The following is a 19,275-nucleotide window of genomic DNA, read 5'->3' as shown; positions in this document are numbered from 1 at the left end:
GTAGCCCCCATATATTTCCTGAATGTCACAGCACTGTCCTTGACCTTGAATCTGCTGCATCACCATGAACTAATTGCACGTTATGTGACTTTTTAGAGGAAATGGATAGGAATTGACCCTCTGTGACAATGAACTTCAACTGCACTAGCAAAACAAACACTCTACGAACATACGAACATAGGGCTCATTGTTTCTCAATCCTAAATCTGGCTCAGATTCCCAAGCTTTCATGGGTTAACACTTTGTAAACGTGTATAGCGCAGGAAAGGGTTAACGCGTGATGTCAGCTTTGAGGTGCCAGCAGTACCCTCTGTCTCTGAGTGCGTTGGTGCATTCCATAACTGTGCACAAGTTCACTAAAGGTGTGTTCCTCAGAACAAATGGGAGTGTACTGATTGTGTATCTGTGGAAGTGTGTGACTGCCTTCCCCATTCTGCAGTTGTCTCTCCTGGGAGGTCAGAATTCCCTGAGGATCTGAACTAGGCGAGCTTCAGGAGAAGCCTTGGGGTACCATGAAGAAGTCATCTAGCACCGGTAAGCTGACCCCATTTTTCTTCCTGGTTAGCTAACACCTTGTTAACAATTACCGTTGGGTAAAAAATTCAGTTTGATCATAAAGTTACATGGATACAGAACAGTCTATGGAAATAAAAGGGAAAGTAGATACAAATGTTTTAGAACAGGCACAATCCCCTGAAATGTGCAGGAAGCAACCTGCCGAATGAAGTGAAAATAGTATGAAAGTGAAAAAGTATCAGGTATGAAGATAGGCATTGTATAATTGCTATTCATCAATACCAAACACGTCTATGTGTGACCTTACAACCTTGTGAATTGGAATAGGGGTCATAATTACAAGCGCTTGGAGCAAAGACAGCAGAAGGGAACTTTAACCCACGTTAGGACATTTCCGCAACGTGAGTTAGTGACGCCAGTTGTCAGATCTGACCTAGGAAAGAAGAGCAAAAGAGCCTATACAGTAGCACACATTAACGATGAAGATCCATGGAGTCTATAGGGATGTAGCGCCTATAGTAAAGAGTACATTCACTGACGAAGAGCTATCAGTGTGATACGCTATGCAATCTTCTACCTTCATGATGCATGTGCTTATCTACATGGTGCGTGATTTCTTCCTGCCATATTCTCATATATGCAGTGCTTCGTGCACTTAACAAGGTCGTAAACCCTGTGCGGTGCCACATAGACCTTTTACGGGTTTTATTATGTAGACATTCGGGTAGAATATTTTTATAACAAAATATAAGAACAATGCCCCATTTTATTTTTTATGGAACCTGTAAAATAAAAAAAAAAGGAAAAAGCCCTATAAAAAGGTAATGGGTGCTACACTGCATATCCGGACAGCAAATGCTATTGCTGATAATTAGGGAAAAGTTGCACAGACGTACGTATAATAAATGCTACAATTTAATCTGATATATACTATAGTGTGTCTAAAAGTTGCAAAACACTATATTGCAATCCAATGCAGTGGGTTTATTGTACAGTGTGATGGGAGGAGGATTTGGGGGAGGTTACTGCTGCAATATGACCTCTATAGTGTACTCCTTTATATCCGCCTTTAAGTGAAAAGAGTGCCTATTGAGTATACTTTAGTTTAAGTTGATACAAAATGTATAAGATGATAAATGTAACTAACTTTCCACTAAAAAAAAGTAAGAAAAAACTAATTTACAAAAATGTAATTTATAGTTAGATAATTGTGCAGCAGTAGATGGATAGGCGATAAATGTCAAATATAGGGAGCATTAACCACTGCATCCCCCATAAATTACCAGATTTACAATTACCCTTTCCTTCTCACTGCATGCATTTCTTGGGAGTGTGAATGGAGTTGCAGTCATGGTTGTAGTGGGCCGGTCCACTTGCACTTTATGGGATGTACCATCTTCTGCTGTTTCCGTAAGCCCATTGATATTGAATGCAGGACACATGTTCGACTACCAATTCATTCAGACTCCTTCTCACTGCACTGAAAAAGTGCAAGGTTTCAGAATTCGAGGTGATGTGACATGCATTTCTATTCTCTATTGTACTGAGTCTCAGATGCCATCTAACCTTCAGTTGACAAACATATATATCATGAGTATGGTACAGTATTTTGTGCGATATATTTAATGTTAAAGGGAACCTGTCACTTGAAAAAAAGCTATTAACCTGCATATTTGAGATTAATCTGCAGGTAGTGTTCAGAACCTGCCGGGCACTGGCATTTAAACCTCCGCAGCCAGGAGGAAGTTAACTTTATTTGTTCCGGTAGCATTCGGGTTTCAGTCACAGGGATGGGTCGGCGCAGCTTCAGTCACCGCTCTGTGCATAGACAGCAGCAGTTGTAACCGCACCCCGGCACTGACTAACAGCCAGGACCAGAGTTAGGGGCAGGCAGACTAGGCATCTGCCTAGGGCCTCCACTACCTCAGGGGCCCCCAGCCAGTGACGTGCTGCTAATAGTGGCAGAATCCATGGCCACTATGGGGCCCGTGAGTTGGGGGGGCCTGGTGTTGGCGCCCCCCCCCCCCCCGCATCTCACATTCAGCTGTACAATCATCATAGATTTGATTTGAAAGCAATGATGGAGGAGAGAGCATCATGTGATGCTTCCTCTCTCATCGTTACCCTCTTGAACTGACAAAGCGGGCGCATCACTGTGACGCGCACCACGCTGTTCTAGCTGCTGAAGTGAGGAGATGCGCTGCAGCAGGGGAACGAGGATGGATGAGTATTGTAATTTTTTTAATCAGTGAGTATGTGATGGACAGAATACTTATGCTCCTATGGGGGGCTGCATTATACTCCTATGGGGGCTGCAATATTCTCCTGTGGGGTGCTGCATTATACTCCTGAGGTGTGCTACTTTATACTCCTGTGGGTGGTTGCATTATGCTACTGTGGGGGGCTGCATTATACTACTATGGTACTGTATTATACTCATATGGGGGGCTGCATTATACTCCCGTGGGGGACTGTTTATACTTCTCTGTGGGACTGCATTATACTCCTCTGGGGACTGCATTATACGCCTGTGGGGACTGCATTATACTCCTGTTAGGTGCTGCATTATACTCCTGTAGGGGGCTACATTATACTCCTGTGGTGCTGCATTATACTCAAGTGGGGCTGCATTATACTCCGGTTAGGGGCTGCATTATACTCTTGTGGGAGACTGCAGTATACTCCTGTGTGGGGCTCCATTGTACTGTATGGAGGACTATGGGATGTGCATTGTACTATATGAAGGACTAAGGGGTGTAAATTGTATTATATGGTGGACTATGGGGAGTGTATTTTACTATATGGAGGACTATGGGGAGTGTATTATACTATATGAAGCGCTATGGGGTGTGCATTGTACTAAACTAGCAAAATGCTGACAAACTATTCGAGTGATTGGATTATTTATACCAGAACAAAAATCATTGTTCTCAGCAGGACTTCGCTGCTGCTAAAGTCTCTAATGACCTACTAACAGCTAAATCTAATGGTCACTACTCCATGCTAATTCTCTTGGATCTCTCTGCAGCATTCGACACTGGATCATCAGCTCCTCCTCACTATGCTACACTCCATCGGCCTCAAGGACACCATTCTCTCCCGGTTCTCCTCCTATCTCTCTGACCGCTCTTTCACTGTATCCTTTGCTAGTTCCTCCTCCTATCATCTTCCCCTTACTGTTGAAGTTCCTCAAGGATCAGTCCTAGGCCCCCTCCTCTTCTCTTTGTATACTGCCCCTATTGGACAAACAATCAGTAGATTTGGGTTCCAGTACCATCTCTATGCTGATAACACCCAATTATACACTTCTCCTGATATCACGCCTGCCTTTTAGAAAACACCAGTGATTGTCTTACCGCTGTCTCTAACATCATGTCCTCCCTCTATGTGAAACTGAATCTGTAAAAAACTGAACTTCTTGTGCTTCCTCCCTCTACTAATGTGCCTATGCCTGACATTGCCATCTCCGTGTGTGGTTCCACGATTACTCCCAAGCAACATGCCTGCTGCCTTGGGGTCATACTTGATTCCGAGCATTCATTTACCCCCCACACACACATCCGATCACTGGCTCGCTCTTGTTATCTGCACCTCAAAAACATTTCTAGAATTCAAACTTTTCTCACTTTCGACTCTGCAAAAACTCGATCTGACATTAACATCCTCAATAATCCGAACCTCCCATTCCCGTCTTCAAGACTTTTCACGTGCTGCGCCAATTTTTGGAATGCACTACCCAGGTCAATATGATTAATCCCCAATCCTCACAGTTTTAAGGGTGCCCCAAAAGCGCATTCGTTCAGACTGGCCTACCACCTTAACGCATTAACCTAACTATCCTTGTGTGGCCCATTCAAAAAACTTAAACCATAATCAGGTTCCTTGCTTCATGTTCTCATACGCTTTATGCAGTTAATAGCCCTCTGTGTCTGTACTGCTACATATTTAGGCTGTTAACTGGTTCATGCAGCATTACATGAACACCCGATCCTTACACTATGGCTGATCTGAACAACGAAAGCAATTGTTACCATCCACCTCTCAAGTCTCCCCTTTTTCCTCCTAGTTTGTAAGCTTGCGAGCCGGGCCCTCATTCCTCTGGGTATGTGTTCTGATCTGTGTTTATTGTTATGCTGTATTGAATTTGTCTGTACAAGTCCCCTCTATAATGTAAAGTTCTGCGGAATATGTTGGTGCTTTATAAATAAAATTATTACTACTATTACTATTGATAGCGGCATTTAACAGGTTAACAGCCATGGGCAGAACTTCGCTCCACCTGCGTCTATTAGAGACAGATGATGGCTGAATAACATAGCCATCATCGGCCAAGAAAGATGCGTGTTCAGAGTCTGAGCCTGCATCAGAGGCAGGGTGCCGACTTATGACGGACATAATCTGACACAAGTCATTAAGGGGTTAACCCCATGATTTAACCAACACTGTGTAGCGTTTTATTTCTCCTGTGGTAGCGATGTAGAATAATTGCGCACTTATTACTAGGTTACACGAGAAATATATGGCACTCTAGTCCTCAAGATCCACCAACAGGTCAAGTTTTCAGAATATCCTTAGTATTGCACAGTAGTGTTGAGCATTCCGATACCGCAAGTATCGGGTATCGGCCGATACTTGCGGGTATCGGAATTCCGATACCGAGATCCGATACTTTTGTGGTATCGGGTATCGGTATCGAAACAACATTAATGTAATAATGTGTAAAAGAGAGAATTAAAATAAAAAATATTGCTATACTCACCTCTCCGACGCAGCCTGCACCTTACCGAGGGAACCGGGAGCGTTCTTTGCTTAAAATTCGCGCGTTTACTTCCTTACGTGAAGTCCCGGCTTGTGATTGGTCGCGTGCCGCCCATGTGGCCGCGACGCGACCAATCACAGCAAGCCGTGACGTAATTTCAGGTCCTTCAGGATTTTAAAATTACGTTCTGGCTTGTGATTGGTCGCGTCGCGGTCACATGGGCGACGCGACCAATCACAAGCCAGAACATAATTTTAAAATCCTGAAGGACCTGAAATTATGTCACGGCTTGCTGTGATTGGTCGCGTCGCGGCCACATGGGCGACGCGACCAATCACAAGCCGGGACGTCATGGGAGGCAGGACACGCGCGCATTTTAAAATGCGTGCGTCCAGCCTCCCGTGACGTCACGGCTTGTGATTGGTTGCGTCGCCCATGTGACCGCGACGCGACCAATCACAAGCCAGAACGTCATTTTAAAATCCTGAAGGACCTGAAATTACGTCACGGCTTGCTGTGATTGGTCGCGTCGCGGCCACATGGGCGGCACGTGACCAATCACAAGCCGGGACTTCACGTAAGGAAGTAAACGCGCGAATTTAAAGCAAAGAACGCTCCCGGTTCCCTCGGTAAGGTGCAGGCTGCGTCGGAGAGGTGAGTATAGCAATATTTTTTATTTTAATTCTTTCTTTTACACATTAATATGGATCCCAGGGCCTGAAGGAGAGTTTCCTCTCCTTCAGACCCTGGGAACCATCAGGAATACCGTCCGATACTTGAGTCCCATTGACTTGTATTGGTATCGGGTATCGGTATCGGATTGGATCCGATACTTTGCCGGTATCGGCCGATACTTTCCGATACCGATACTTTCAAGTATCGGACGGTATCGCTCAACACTATTGCACAGGTGATAATTTCACCACCTGCTCAAGCATTAATTCACCTGGGCAATACTAAGAAATCCTGAAAACATGATCTGTTGGTGGGTCTTGAGGGCTGGAGTTGAGAAACACTAGACTAAATCATGCCTCTTTTAAGGAATTCTTCACCTCTTTTACAATATTTTTTATTACTAAACTTTTAGATCACTATCACCCGCTTTTGGACATTGCCCAATATAGGAGTTTAGCAACACAATATGTATTCTTGTGCAGAGAGCAGATTCATACAAAGTTCTAGGAGAAATAGTTTTCTTCAGTTGCACATATTCCACTACACTGCTGGACAATTATGGGGAGTCAGGATATCAGTTTGAAATAGGTTGTCTACTTTGGATAACTTCTGTTTTTATAGTAGCTATTGGAAATAAGCTGATCACAGAGTGGGACTGCACCACTGTGAATTATTTATGATCATTGTAGAAGGGTTTTGGATACATACAGTACAGACCAAAAGTTTGGACACACCTTCTCATTTAAAGATTTTTCTTTATTTTCATGACTATGAAATTGTAAATTCACACTGAAGGCATCAAAACTATGAATTAACACATGTGGAATTATATACTTAACAAAAAAGTGTGAAACAACTGAAAATATGTCTTATATTCTAGGTTCTTCAAAGTAGCCACCTTTTGCTTTGATGACTGCTTTGCACACTCTTGGCATTCTCTTGATGAGCTTCAAGAGGTAGTCACCGAAAATGGTCTTCCAACAATCTTGAAGGAGTTCCCAGAGATGCTTAGCACTTGTTGGCCCTTTTGCCTTCATTCTGCGGCCCAGCGCACCCCAAACCATCTCGATTGGGTTCAGTTCAGGTGACTGGAGGCCAGGTCATCTGGCGTAGCACCCCATCACTCTCCATCTTGGTCAAATAGCCCTTACACAGCCTGGAGGTGTGTTTGGGGTCATTGTCCAGTTGAAAAATAAATAATGGTCCAACTAATCGCAAACCGGATGGAATAGCATGCCGCTGCAAGATGCTGTGGTAGCCATGCTGGTTCAGTATGCCTTCAATTTGGAATAAATCCCCAACAGTGTCACCAACAAAGCACGCCCACACCATCACACCTCCTCCTCCATGCTTCACGGTGGGAACCAGGCATGTAGAGTCCATCTGTTCACCTTTTCTGCGTCACACAAAGACACGGTGGTTGGAACCAAAGATCTCAAATTTGGACTCATCAGACCAAAACACAGATTTCCACTGGTCTAATGTCCATTCCTTGTGTTCTTTAGCCCAAACAAGTCTCTTCTGCTTGTTGCCTGTCCTTAGCAGTGGTTTCCTAGCAGCAGCTATTTTACCATGAAGGCCTGCTGCACAAAGTCTCCTCTTAACAGTTGTTGTAGAGATGTGTCTGCTGCTTGAACTCTGTGTGGCATTGACCTGGTCTCTAATCTGAGCTGCTGTTAACCTGCGATTTCTGAGGCTGGTGACTTGGATAAACTTATCCTCACTAGCAGAGGTGACTCTTGGTCTTCCTTTCCTGGGGCGGTCCTCATGTGAGCCAGTTTCTTTTTAGCGCTTGATGGTTTTTGCAACTGCACTTGGGGACACTTTCAAAGTTTTCCCAATTTTTCAGACTGACTGACCTTAATTTCTTAAAGTAATGAGGGCCACTCGTTTTTCTTTACTTAGCTGCTTTTTTCTTGCCATAATACAAATTCTAACAGTCTATGCAGTAGGACTATCAGCTGTGTATCCACCAGACTTCTGCACAACACAACTGATGGTCCCAACCCCATTTATAAGGCAAGAAATCCCACTTATTAAACCTGACAGGGCACACCTGTGAAGTGAAAACCATTCCCGGTGACTACCTCTTGAAGCTCATCAAGAGAATGCCAAGAGTGTGCAAAGCAGTCATCAAAGCAAAAGGTGGCTACTTTGAAGAACCTAGAATATAAGACATATTTTCAGTTGTTTCACACTTTTTTGTTAAGTATATAATTCCACATATGTTAATTCATAGTTTTGATGCCTTCAGTGTGAATTTACAATTTTTATAGTCATGAAAATACAAAAAAATCTTTAAATGAGAAGGTGTGTCCAAACTTTTGATCTGTACTGTACATTAAAGTGATCTAATGAAAATGAAAAATGCATTCTTATAGGTTCTATAATTGCTTAAAAATCTATCTGAATCTAAATTTCATGCAGTATCTAACTTTTGCAGAATCTCAGTGACTTTAATGCCCTCAGTGACTATGCATAATGATCTAATAGATTGGTAGTAGACATAGAATTCATGGGCATGACTGCTCTACATTACTATATATAAACAATGGCATGTAAAAATGTGGGCACCCCTTTTCAAAATTACTGTTATTATGAACTGTTAAGCAAGCTGAAGATGAAATGATCTCTAAAAGACGTAAAGTTAAAGATGACATTTCCTTTGTTATATATATATTTATTTTCATATTTTATTTTTTTTAAATTACAAAAAAGAAAATGGGCTGATGCAAAAGTTTGGGCACCCAGCATGGTTAGTATCTTGTAACATCCATTTTTGCAAGTATCAAAGCTTGTAAACACTTTTTGTAGCCAGCCAAGTATTTAATTTCTTGTTTGAGGGATTTTCATCTATTCTTCCATGGAAAATTCTTTCAGTTCTGTGAGATTCCTTGGTCGTCTTGCATGCACTGCTAATTGAGGTCTAGCCACAGATTTTCAATGATGTTCAGATCAGGGGACTGTGAGGGCCATTGTAAAACCTTCAGCTTGTGCTTTTTGAGGTCATCTATTGTGGATTTTGACTTATGTTTGGGATCATTATCCATTTGTAGAAGCCATCCTATTTTAAACTTCAGCTTTTTTAACAAATGGTGTTATGTTTGCATCAAGAATTTGTTGAAATTTAATTGAATCCATTCTTCCCTCTACCCATGAAATGTTTCCAGTGCCATTGGCTGCAACACACCTCCAAAGCATGATTGATCCATCTCCATGCTTAATGGTTGGAGAGATGTTTTGCTGAATTTATGTGCCCTTTTTTCTCCACACATACCTTTGGACATTGTGGCCAAAGAGTTCTATTTTAACATCATTGGTCCACAGTAATTGTTTCCAGAATGCATCAGGGTTATTAAGATGTTCTTTTGCATACTTGTCATGCTGAATTTTATGGTGAGGATGCAGGAAAGATTTTCTTTGGATGACTCTTCCATAGAGACCATATTTGTGCAGTTGTCGTTGAACAGTAGAACAATGTACCACAACTCTAGAGTCTTCCAAAGGAGTTCTGATTTGCCTCTATAGCAATCCTACGAGTAGCTCTCACTGAAATTTGACTTGGTCTTCCAGACCTTATATTGACCTCCACTGTTATTGTTGACTGTCATTTCTTAATTACATTTCGAACTGAGTAAAGGGCAACTTGAGAACATTTTCCTATCTTCTTATAGCCTTTTCCTGCTTTGTGAGCCTCCACCATTTTCATTTTCAACGTGCGAGGCAGCTGCTTCAGAAGAACCGATGGTTGCAGTTTTTTGGCACAAGGTTAGAGGAGGTTGGTTATTTATAAAGCTGGGAAATTTGCATTACTAGGCCTTTCCTTACAATGATAGTGAACAAGCCATAACCCTAACAAGCTAATTAAGATCTGAAACCTTGGTCAAAGTTATCTGAGCAAACTAATCTCCCAGGGTGCTCAAAGTTTTGCATCAGCCCATTTTCCCTTTTTTCAATTTTTAAAATGTAAAAATTGACCTTATATTTATTTGTTTTGCCTAAAATACAAAGGAAATGTGCCATCTTTAACTTTAGGTCTTTAAGATATAATTTCATCTTCAACTTGCTTAACTGTTCACAATAACAGTAATTTTGACCCAAGGTACCCAAACTTTTGCATGCCACTGTAAATATATGATGTGATTGTTTTCATATTTCTTGTATTGTTTTGTCAAATATATAGAATGTTTGACTAAAGGCCCCCATACTCATTAGACTAATATTGGCCAATATTGATGAATTCAGCCCAGAGTCTAATGTGTATAGAAGACCTGATAGATGGTTGCTGGGGAAGATATGGATATGACATGTCCATTTCTGGACTGTCGATCCTTTTGTTGTCTAATAGATAAGATGCCGACAGAGATGTCTGGCTGTGCCTCTCTCATGCAGAACACAGGGGCGATTGGCAGAGTGAGCGCTCTTATGTATGTGAGAGTTAGCCAAGATTGCTACCAGCTTAACGATCACCAATAGTGATTTAATGTGTATTGGGGTTTTAGTTTGTAGCCCTTTTGGGTCATGTCCGTAGCTACTGTAATTGAACATTATAAGATGCCTTCATCATTATACTTGTACATTTGAGAACAGTGGGTTGAATTGGCAATAGATGCCTTCAGCAGCTGCAATAAACTATTTCAAAGTTTCTTAAGAATGAATGTATACTTGTACATGTCCAAAGCCGTCCTCCACACTGTGCAATCATCGCCGTTATCCCTCCACTAAGATGTCAGGCAAGAGCCAGCACGCTGGGATGACACAATGAATAAGAAGAAAGGCTTTACTTGCACACCCTGAAGCGACTCCACCTCTGTGTCAGGAACGTGCCAAACATGACGAAACTTAGTGACCCCATGAACAATGGGGCAGATGAACCAGTTCATATGGACTGACCTCACATCCCATGGGTAGAGGGGACTCAAGAGATGTGTGAACTTACACAGTCAAGTCAATTGATTACAAAGGTGCTTTTCTGCTCTGAATTAGGAATCCATGTTTGCTTGAATCACATTGTGTAATTTCCTGTATCATTGTGCAGCCTTGCAATGACTGAAATAATAGTAGCAATTAAAGGATTCAATGGAATATTATATCGGTTTTATGAGTTTTCTCTGTAGCTCACCTTTGCTTAAGGCAAGATTGAAATGGGTGACTTCGGAGGCAGGATCTAAAATATGTGTTATTCTAGTTTGGCACACGTATAGGAATATGGTAGACCAAAGGAAATATTTATGGGATCTACATGGAAATAAATACAAGGTGTAGGACTGATGTTGTGGCCTACAGGGGTATAGAAATGTAAATATTTCTTATGAGTCTTTACATTTCACCTTGTAGAGGTGCTTATGTATTCATGTGTAATAGCTGCAATTCTAATTCTGGGAAATAGTGATTAATCCACAAATCATGCCGCCATAGTCTGTACAAAATGCAACAAAAAATATTTTGTAATTATTGTATAATCTTTATTCTCCACCTAAAACATTTAAAAACAATTACGTTGTTGATGTAACCCTATAAATCTACTTTTACTGCTAAGAACTAAAGAAAATGATGCGAAGAAGAAGGATTGGGAAACTCAGGGGCATATTGTTCGTGGGCCACTCCTGTCATCCTGTCAACACTATTGCTGTTGAGGACTAAAAAGATCTTCTTTTCTGATCTGTTGTTTGAATACAGGATAAGGGCTTGTACATGTGTACACATGGCTGTATTGCCAATCTGTTACAGTATACCTAATGTATCTCCATGTCACCATTGTGGCAAATGGAGGTATTTTGTCATGGCTTTATTCGGAATCCATGAGACGAAAAAATAGGGAATGTTCTATTAAATTATTATATCTGGAAAAGCTAGGTGACAAAATCTAGTCGATATTTCTACCATTTCCGTCTCACAATGTCACAGAGCCAATTTGGTACTTAATGACCAAGCTAATTTTTACAATTCTGACCACTGTCACTTTATGAAGTTATAGCTCTAGAACACTTCATCATATCCCACTGATTCAGAGACTGCTTTTTCATAACATATTGTATTTCATGACAGTGTAAAATTTCTTCGATATAACTTTCATTTACTTATGAAAAAAATGGAAATTTGGCTAAAATTTTGAACATTTAGCAATTTTCAAACTTTTAATTTTTGTGCTTTTAAATCAGAGAGTCGTGCCACACAAGATAGTTAATAACTAACATTTCCCACATGTCATCTTTACATCAGCACAATTTTGGAAGCAGAATTTTTTTTTGTTAGGACGTTATAAGGGTTAAAAGTTGACCAGCGATTTCTCATTTTTCCAGCAAAATTTACAAAACCATTTTTTTTTAGGGACTACCTCACATTTGAAGTGAGTTTGGGGGATCAATATAACAGAAAATACCCAAAAGTGACACCATTCTAAAAACTGCACCCCTCAAGGTGTGCAAAATTACATTCAAGAAGTTTATTAACTCTTCAAGTACTTCACGAGAACTAAAGCAATGTGGAAGGAATTTTACTTTTTTCACAAAAAATTTATTTTGGAACCAATTTTTTTTATTTTCACAAGGGTATCAGAAGAAAATGGACCACATAATTTGTTGTGTAAACCCTAACCGTAATCCCAACCATAACCACAACCCTATACCTAGCCCAATCCTAACTTTTGCCCAACTCTAACCCTAGCCCCAACCCTAACTTTAGCCCAACCCTAACCCTAACCCTAATAGAAAAAAATATTTTTTTTTATTATTTATTCCTAAGTGGGTGATAAAGGGGGTTTAATTTACTATGTACTATTTTTTTATTTTGATCACTGTGATAGGGTCTATTACAGTGATCAAAATAAACGTGTTACATAAGCTGCCAGAGGTATCTGGAAGAAGCTAATTTCTACCTACTGAGATCCCATTCATGCTCAGGCGAGATGAGCGTATGTGTGTATGGTGTTTCTAGAAGAATTGCTGTTGGCTAAATAAAAGTTCAGCCAACAGCCATTGTAGGTGTATTGCCACCTTTAAACTTAAAAGCAGTAATGGGTGTTGCAAGACCCATGTACGCCAGTATTAGTCATTACATTTTAACTCTTGTGTTTATAGGTTTTTTTCTCATACCCCACCCATATCCTTGCTTTCTTAAGATACAGTCCTCCAACTATTTCACCGGCAGCTGAGGTGATGAGTGACAGAATGGAGGTGACACATGGGTCACATTCTACAATTATTAGCCTACAAGAGTGCCAGTGCCATCCAGACAGGGCAACCTTCTAACCTCTGTGTGACCTGTTTGTTACATTGACCTACTGAGTCTGCTGAGCTTGATCTGGTATTTGGGTTAGAAATGAAGCAAAGGATGACAATGACATTTCTCTTATTTAACTGAGATTACTGGAGAATGTACCTCACCTTGTGTGGGAAGTAATACACAAAACTGTTTTTCTAACAAAGCAATTACAACACTATATTCTAATGGTTCTTAAAAGGGTTGTTCAGGACATAACCATTGATGACCTCTTGTTGATCAGGTCATCAATATGAAATCGATGGGGATCCAGCACCCGGCGCTCCCACAATCAGATGAATATAAACAATCATCACATGAATGGGAGATAAACAGCAGTACTTAGCAGCTGCAAAGCAATGTAGGGGGCTGGTGTATCCTACACCATACATCACTTAAGGTACCTTCACACGAAACGACATCGCTAGCGATCCGTGACGTTGCAGCGTCCTGGCTAGCGATATCGTTTCGTTTGACACGCAGCAGCGATCAGGATCCTGCTGTGATATCGCTGGTCGCTGAATAAAGTCCAGAACTTTATTTGGTCGTCCGATCGCTGTGTATCGTTGTGTTTGAAAGCAAAAGCAACGATACCCAGCGATGTTTTACACTGGTAACCAGGGTAAACATCGGGTTACCAAGCGCAGGGCCGCGCTTAGTAACCCGATGTTTACCCTGGTTACCAGCGTAAAAGTAAAAAAAACAAACAGCACATACTTACATGCGTCCCCCAGCGTCTGCTTCCTGACACTTACTGAGCGCCGGCCCTAAAGTGAAAGTGAAAGCACAGCGGTGACGTCACCGCTGTGCTGTTAGGGCCGGAGCTCAGTCAGTGTCAGGAAGCAGACGCTGGGGGACGCATGTAAGTATGTGCTGTTTGTTTTTTTTACTTTTACGCTGGTAACCAGGGTAAACATCGGGTTACTAAGCGCGGCCCTGCGCTTAGCAACCCGATGTTTACCCTGGTTACCCGGGGACCTCGGCATCGTTGGTCGCTGGAGAGCGGTCTGTGTGACAGCTCTCCAGCGATCAAACAGCGACGCTGCAGCGATCAGCATCGTTGTCGCTATCGCTGCAGCGTCGCTTCGTGTGAAGGTACCTTTACATTCGGAAGCTCCCTAGTGGGGCTGCCATGTTTCGGACTCCAACTGAACTCATATTCAGTACCTATCCTATGAATAGTTCATCAATTGATAAGTGCTAAAGAACCCCATTAAGATAAATTAGCTAGTAGTGTGGGAGCAAGAAAATGCCACTGTCTGAAAAGACAGTTTGTGAATTATGCATAAAAGAATGAATTTGAGGACCTCTATAAGGGGGTAAACTGGAAGCACCTTATAAAGTTATAATATGATGTGTGTCATGCTCTCAGGTGGCGCATGTGGTTCAATGACCCACTGTACACCGGGGCCAGGCTCGCCTAGGAGGGGCATAACTAAACAGCTACCTGGTGTTCACAGGAGTTCCTGGTGGACTCAGGCTTGAGCTGCAGGTAGCAGCGAGATACCACTCCTAGGCCGACCCTTAGGGTCAAATTCGTTGGAATAGACATGGGAATGGACTCACAGGCAGTAAACAGAAATTGATGGACAGTTCATACAATGTGGGATTCAGGAATAGGTTCAGACACATGGGTGTCAGGAAAGGGTTCAGGTACCGCCAGAGTGGCTTCAGGGTCAATTATACACAATACAAGATTACAGGGACGATACAGGATAAAGGAATAACTATAATAGACTGAGGGTGGGGGACCTGGCAACACACAGTTGAACACATACAACCACTAAAAATCTATAAGGTTTGCTCAGGCACGTCCCTATAGAGTCTGAGGACTAGTGAATTCTGTTGAGTTGCTGAGAAAGACAGTAAACCTTGGGCCGGATTAAGGTGACTGCAATAAAAAACAAATCACATCTGTAAATTGCGAACAAGACTGACTCTGTATGCTTGTCTGCATTGCCTTCCATTGCATGGACTATTATGGCCTGTAAATCAGACCAAAATAGTGCATAGTGCAATATTGATGGTCCGTGAGGAAAATCGCCCATGTGTAATGGCACATGGAATGAATACATGGTCTTCTTAGGAATCCTTAGAGAGACACAGGTCCTGAAAAATGAAACCCTTAGATGTCCTATCAGCAGACAGATGAAGAGCTGCAGACCCTGCTGAGTTGAGGACTGACGCTTTGAGTTGGGAGGTGGATGAAAGTCTCATAGAAATGAGTGGGAATTCTAATGAACCTCTCCACTGGCAGCAAAGCGCGTAACAGTCCCATTCTCAGGATAGATCCAGCAGATCACAATACGGTATAGATTTCTACTATACGTATACAGCATATTGTGTGGTGTGTGTGAAGTGGACTGTATCTGACCCTATTTGAATAGACTGTTGGTCTGTGTGCTGCCTTATAATTACAGGTCTTCAATACTGTGTCTGATGAAGCATAAAGCAATATATTTCTACTTGGATATAATTCAATGAGAAAAGGCTCCAGTTTCCTGTGTATAAAATCATAGGAACAGTGTAGGGCCATAGCAGGTTAGGAGCATTGTCTATCACACAACATGGATCCATAATACAAAAGTATGGAATCTACGTCACTGATAATTCTCTATTAAATTAATAACTTGGCCAGGACTTTCATTGCCTTTAAAAAGTTGATTTTTTTAAATTTCCTTTTATTCTTACTTTGAGACTAAGCTGTGTCTAGCCGCACTGGGAAGACATGACATATATCCACATGCAGATGGGTAAATGTCATGTCCATATTTATAAGCTCATTGTGTGGTAAATGACTGCTATGTCTTGCATATACTGTACATGTTAGATTTAATGGTTTGCTGCCTACCAGGGCTATATATTGTGCCCATATTTGGCTATTAGATTGTAGAAGGTGTCTATCAGCTGGTGTCTGTTTTATATGCCCGCCTTCCTCCTGTGCTTTTTTGTTTAGCACAGATCAGCTGTTGTAACTGGTTCTGCTTGGGATCTGTTTAATGGTTAAACTGATGAATAACAGAGCAATATATTGTGCACCAGTCTGACAATGAAAGTTTTATGATCATCTAATAAGTAAAGGTGCATTCACACTGCAAGACTATCGGGAACAAGATTTCCTAGGAACACTTGTTTCCCGATAATCAGTCAGTGTAAACAGGCTGCCGATCACCCATCACACAAGCAAAAAGTGTATTCATTAGTTGAAATGATCTTTTGACTTGCTCAAAAGATCATGATTTTCTGTACGACATTTTGCTGGTAAACAGAACCTGTACTGCCGAGAACAAAGGTTGCCTTTGCGCTCTGAACAATCTATTAGGGTAGGTGCATACGTCGGTAAACACTGCGGGGTGGATGCTGCGTACTTGCACAACGTCCAACCCACAGTGTCCAGATGTTCCAGCATAGTGGATGGTATATCAAGAAATCCTATGTCCACTATGCAGCCAGAGACGCCCATGGCTTACCTGTGGAGACGGACATGAGGCGAGTCTTTCCCGACCGGAGCATGTCTATTTAGCTTGCGGAAGCGCGAGTCTCTGCAAAAGATAAATTTCACCAGGACAATGTATTGGATGCTGTGATTCCACACGGTTCAATGAACACATGCGGATTCACCAGCGTTCAATAGCCGGCAGCGCTTTGGACGCAGCTGACATGTGCTGCGCCGAAAGCACTGCCAATTACTGAAAGTCTGCACATACCCTTACAGATCATTCTGGGCACATCTGAAGGGTGATATGCTTGTGTAAATGACCGGAGATCAGCAAACAAGTAGCTAATCAGTGGTAATTTAACACTGCAGAGTAAATGGACATTAGTTCAGCCTTCCACTTAAATTATTTTTTTTCTTTATGTGTGAAGTCTTTAGTACCAATTTGTCATACATAGTCTATGAATATAATGATCATATTCATTTTAATAAAAATATTATATGCCATATATACTCTTGAGTTTTGGTCAGGTGACCTGTTGCTGGTCCACACTCGGACCATAAGTGTCAGATGTGTGAAACTGGCCTACAATAGGAAACAGAAGTTGACTGTGAGTGGCATTTGGGACCAATCTACAAAGTTGGTAGTCTCTATAAAGGGTAGAGGAATACGTTGGTGCTACATAAGGAAAAGGAAGTTCTGATGCTAGTCACTACTAAAGGACAGATCGTGAGGCAGAAGAGTCAGACGTCCCGGGATATACTAAGAGAGTACGTAGATAGCCAAGGGAAAAGACGAAGGTGTAAGTCAGGTCCCAGTTCAGGGTCAATAACAAGAGACAGCAGATCAAAAGCGTAAGGACAAGACAAAGGGATAGTCAGAACACGGTCCAAAGGGTCAGGCAGCGGAAGATCATAACTCAGAGCAACAGAATCAGGATAACACTCACCAGGAAGCATAAACTACGTCTCCAATGAATGAGGTACTGGAGAGAATTACGCACTTTCCGGGAATCAACAATCACAATCTTTTTGCACTTTAAACTCCAAACTGTCATTGACAGAAGCCGGTGGAGGTGGAGATGAAGGAGACAAAACGGAAGGAACAAACTCTTTTAGTAGTGATTTACAGAATACATTTGGAATATGAAAAGATGGAGGGAGTTGTAATCTGAAGGCCACTGGGTTAACTACCTCCAAAATCTCATATGGACCAATAAACTTAGGACCCAACTTTCCTGATAGCAGTTTTAATTTAATATTTTTGCAAGAAACCCAGACCTGATCACCAACCTTGAATATGGGACCCCCTGACATTCCTTATCAGCCTTCCATTAATGGCGATGCTGGGGCACCCCAACAATCTTCTGAACCTCCCTCCAGACATCCACCAGTTTTTGTATGGCAACCTCTACTCCCGGACAACCAGAGCTCATCCTCAAGAATTCACCAAAATGAGGATGAAAACCATAATTACAAAAAAAGGCGAGGTTCCAGTAGACTGGTTAACCCAATTGTTAGAGACGAATTCAGCAAGAGGTAAGAATGAAGACCAGTTCTCCTGCTGAGCCGCCTCAAAACAATTTTAGAATTTGTTCCAACGACTGATTTATCCCTCTGTCTAAACGTTAGCTGCAGGATGGTAAGCAGAGGAAAATGACAGGTCAATTGCCAATCTCTTACAAAACGCTCTTCCGAATTTAGAGACAAGCTGCACCCCCCTATCAGATACAATGTTCAAAGGAATGTCATGCAATCTCACCACATGACTGATAAAAAACCTGGAAAGCATGTGAGCATTAGGTAATCCTGATAATGGAACAAAGTGAGCTTGTTTACTGAATTGGTCAACCACCACCCAAATAATGCTTTTCGCACAAGAGACAAAGGCAAATTAGTGATGAAATCCATGGACAAATGAGTCCATGGTCTTTCTGGGATAGGCAATGGAGCAAATTCCCCGGCCATGACAAACTTTAGAGCATGTGCAAACCTCACAAGTGGATGCAAAACCTTTAATGTCATTAAGCATGGATGGCCAACAAAAAAGTCTACACATAGCTTTCTGTATAGCAGTGATCCTGGGGTGACTGTTGTGGATTCTGTTTGTGGGCTCCCTCTGGTGGTTACTGCTGGTACTGGGTGACTTTGGTGGGTTGCGGCCTTTGGTTTCCACCTGTCCATCAGAGGCTGGGTGTTTCCTATTTTACCTGGCCTTTCTGTCATTCCCTTGCCGGCTATCAATGTATTCAGATGTGCTCTGTTTGGTTCCTGCCTACCTGCTCCCAGATCTTTCAGGATAAGCTAAGTGCTGATTTTCAGTTGTTGGTTTTTTGTCCAGCTTGCTTATTATGTCTCTATGCTAGCTGGTAGCTCTAGTGGACTGAGGTTCTCCCCATGTGCCATGAGTTGGCACATGGGTTCTTGTAATCTCAGGATGGTTTTTTGATTAGGGTTTTTTGCTGACCGCTCAGACCCCTTTTGTATCGTTCTGCTTTCTAGTTTACAGCGGGCCTCAATTTGCTGAACCTATATATATCATCTCTATGTGTGTGCCTTCCCCTCATTTCACCGTCAATACATGTGGGGGGCAACTATACCTTTTGGGGTTCATTCCTCTGGAGGCAAG

General features: G+C 41.9%; 1 protein-coding gene across 1 annotated transcript in view; it reads left to right on the top strand.

The window, feature by feature from the left end:
• The first annotated feature begins 416 nt into the window (after nt 1-416).
• The window catches only part of SEPTIN9 (septin 9), a 354,855-nt gene continuing 335,996 nt past the window's right edge, over nt 417-19,275 (top strand). The window contains exon 1 of the mRNA XM_077251856.1: nt 417-534. Coding sequence (XP_077107971.1) covers nt 513-534 — 22 coding nt within the window. The 5' untranslated portion in view covers nt 417-512. The remainder of the gene's footprint in view (nt 535-19,275) is intronic.

This window comes from Ranitomeya variabilis, chromosome 4, assembly GCF_051348905.1.
Source record: "Ranitomeya variabilis isolate aRanVar5 chromosome 4, aRanVar5.hap1, whole genome shotgun sequence".
Classification (NCBI taxonomy): domain Eukaryota; kingdom Metazoa; phylum Chordata; class Amphibia; order Anura; family Dendrobatidae; genus Ranitomeya; species Ranitomeya variabilis.
Note: the sequence above shows the minus strand (reverse complement) of the source record. Positions and strands in the feature narration are given on the sequence as shown.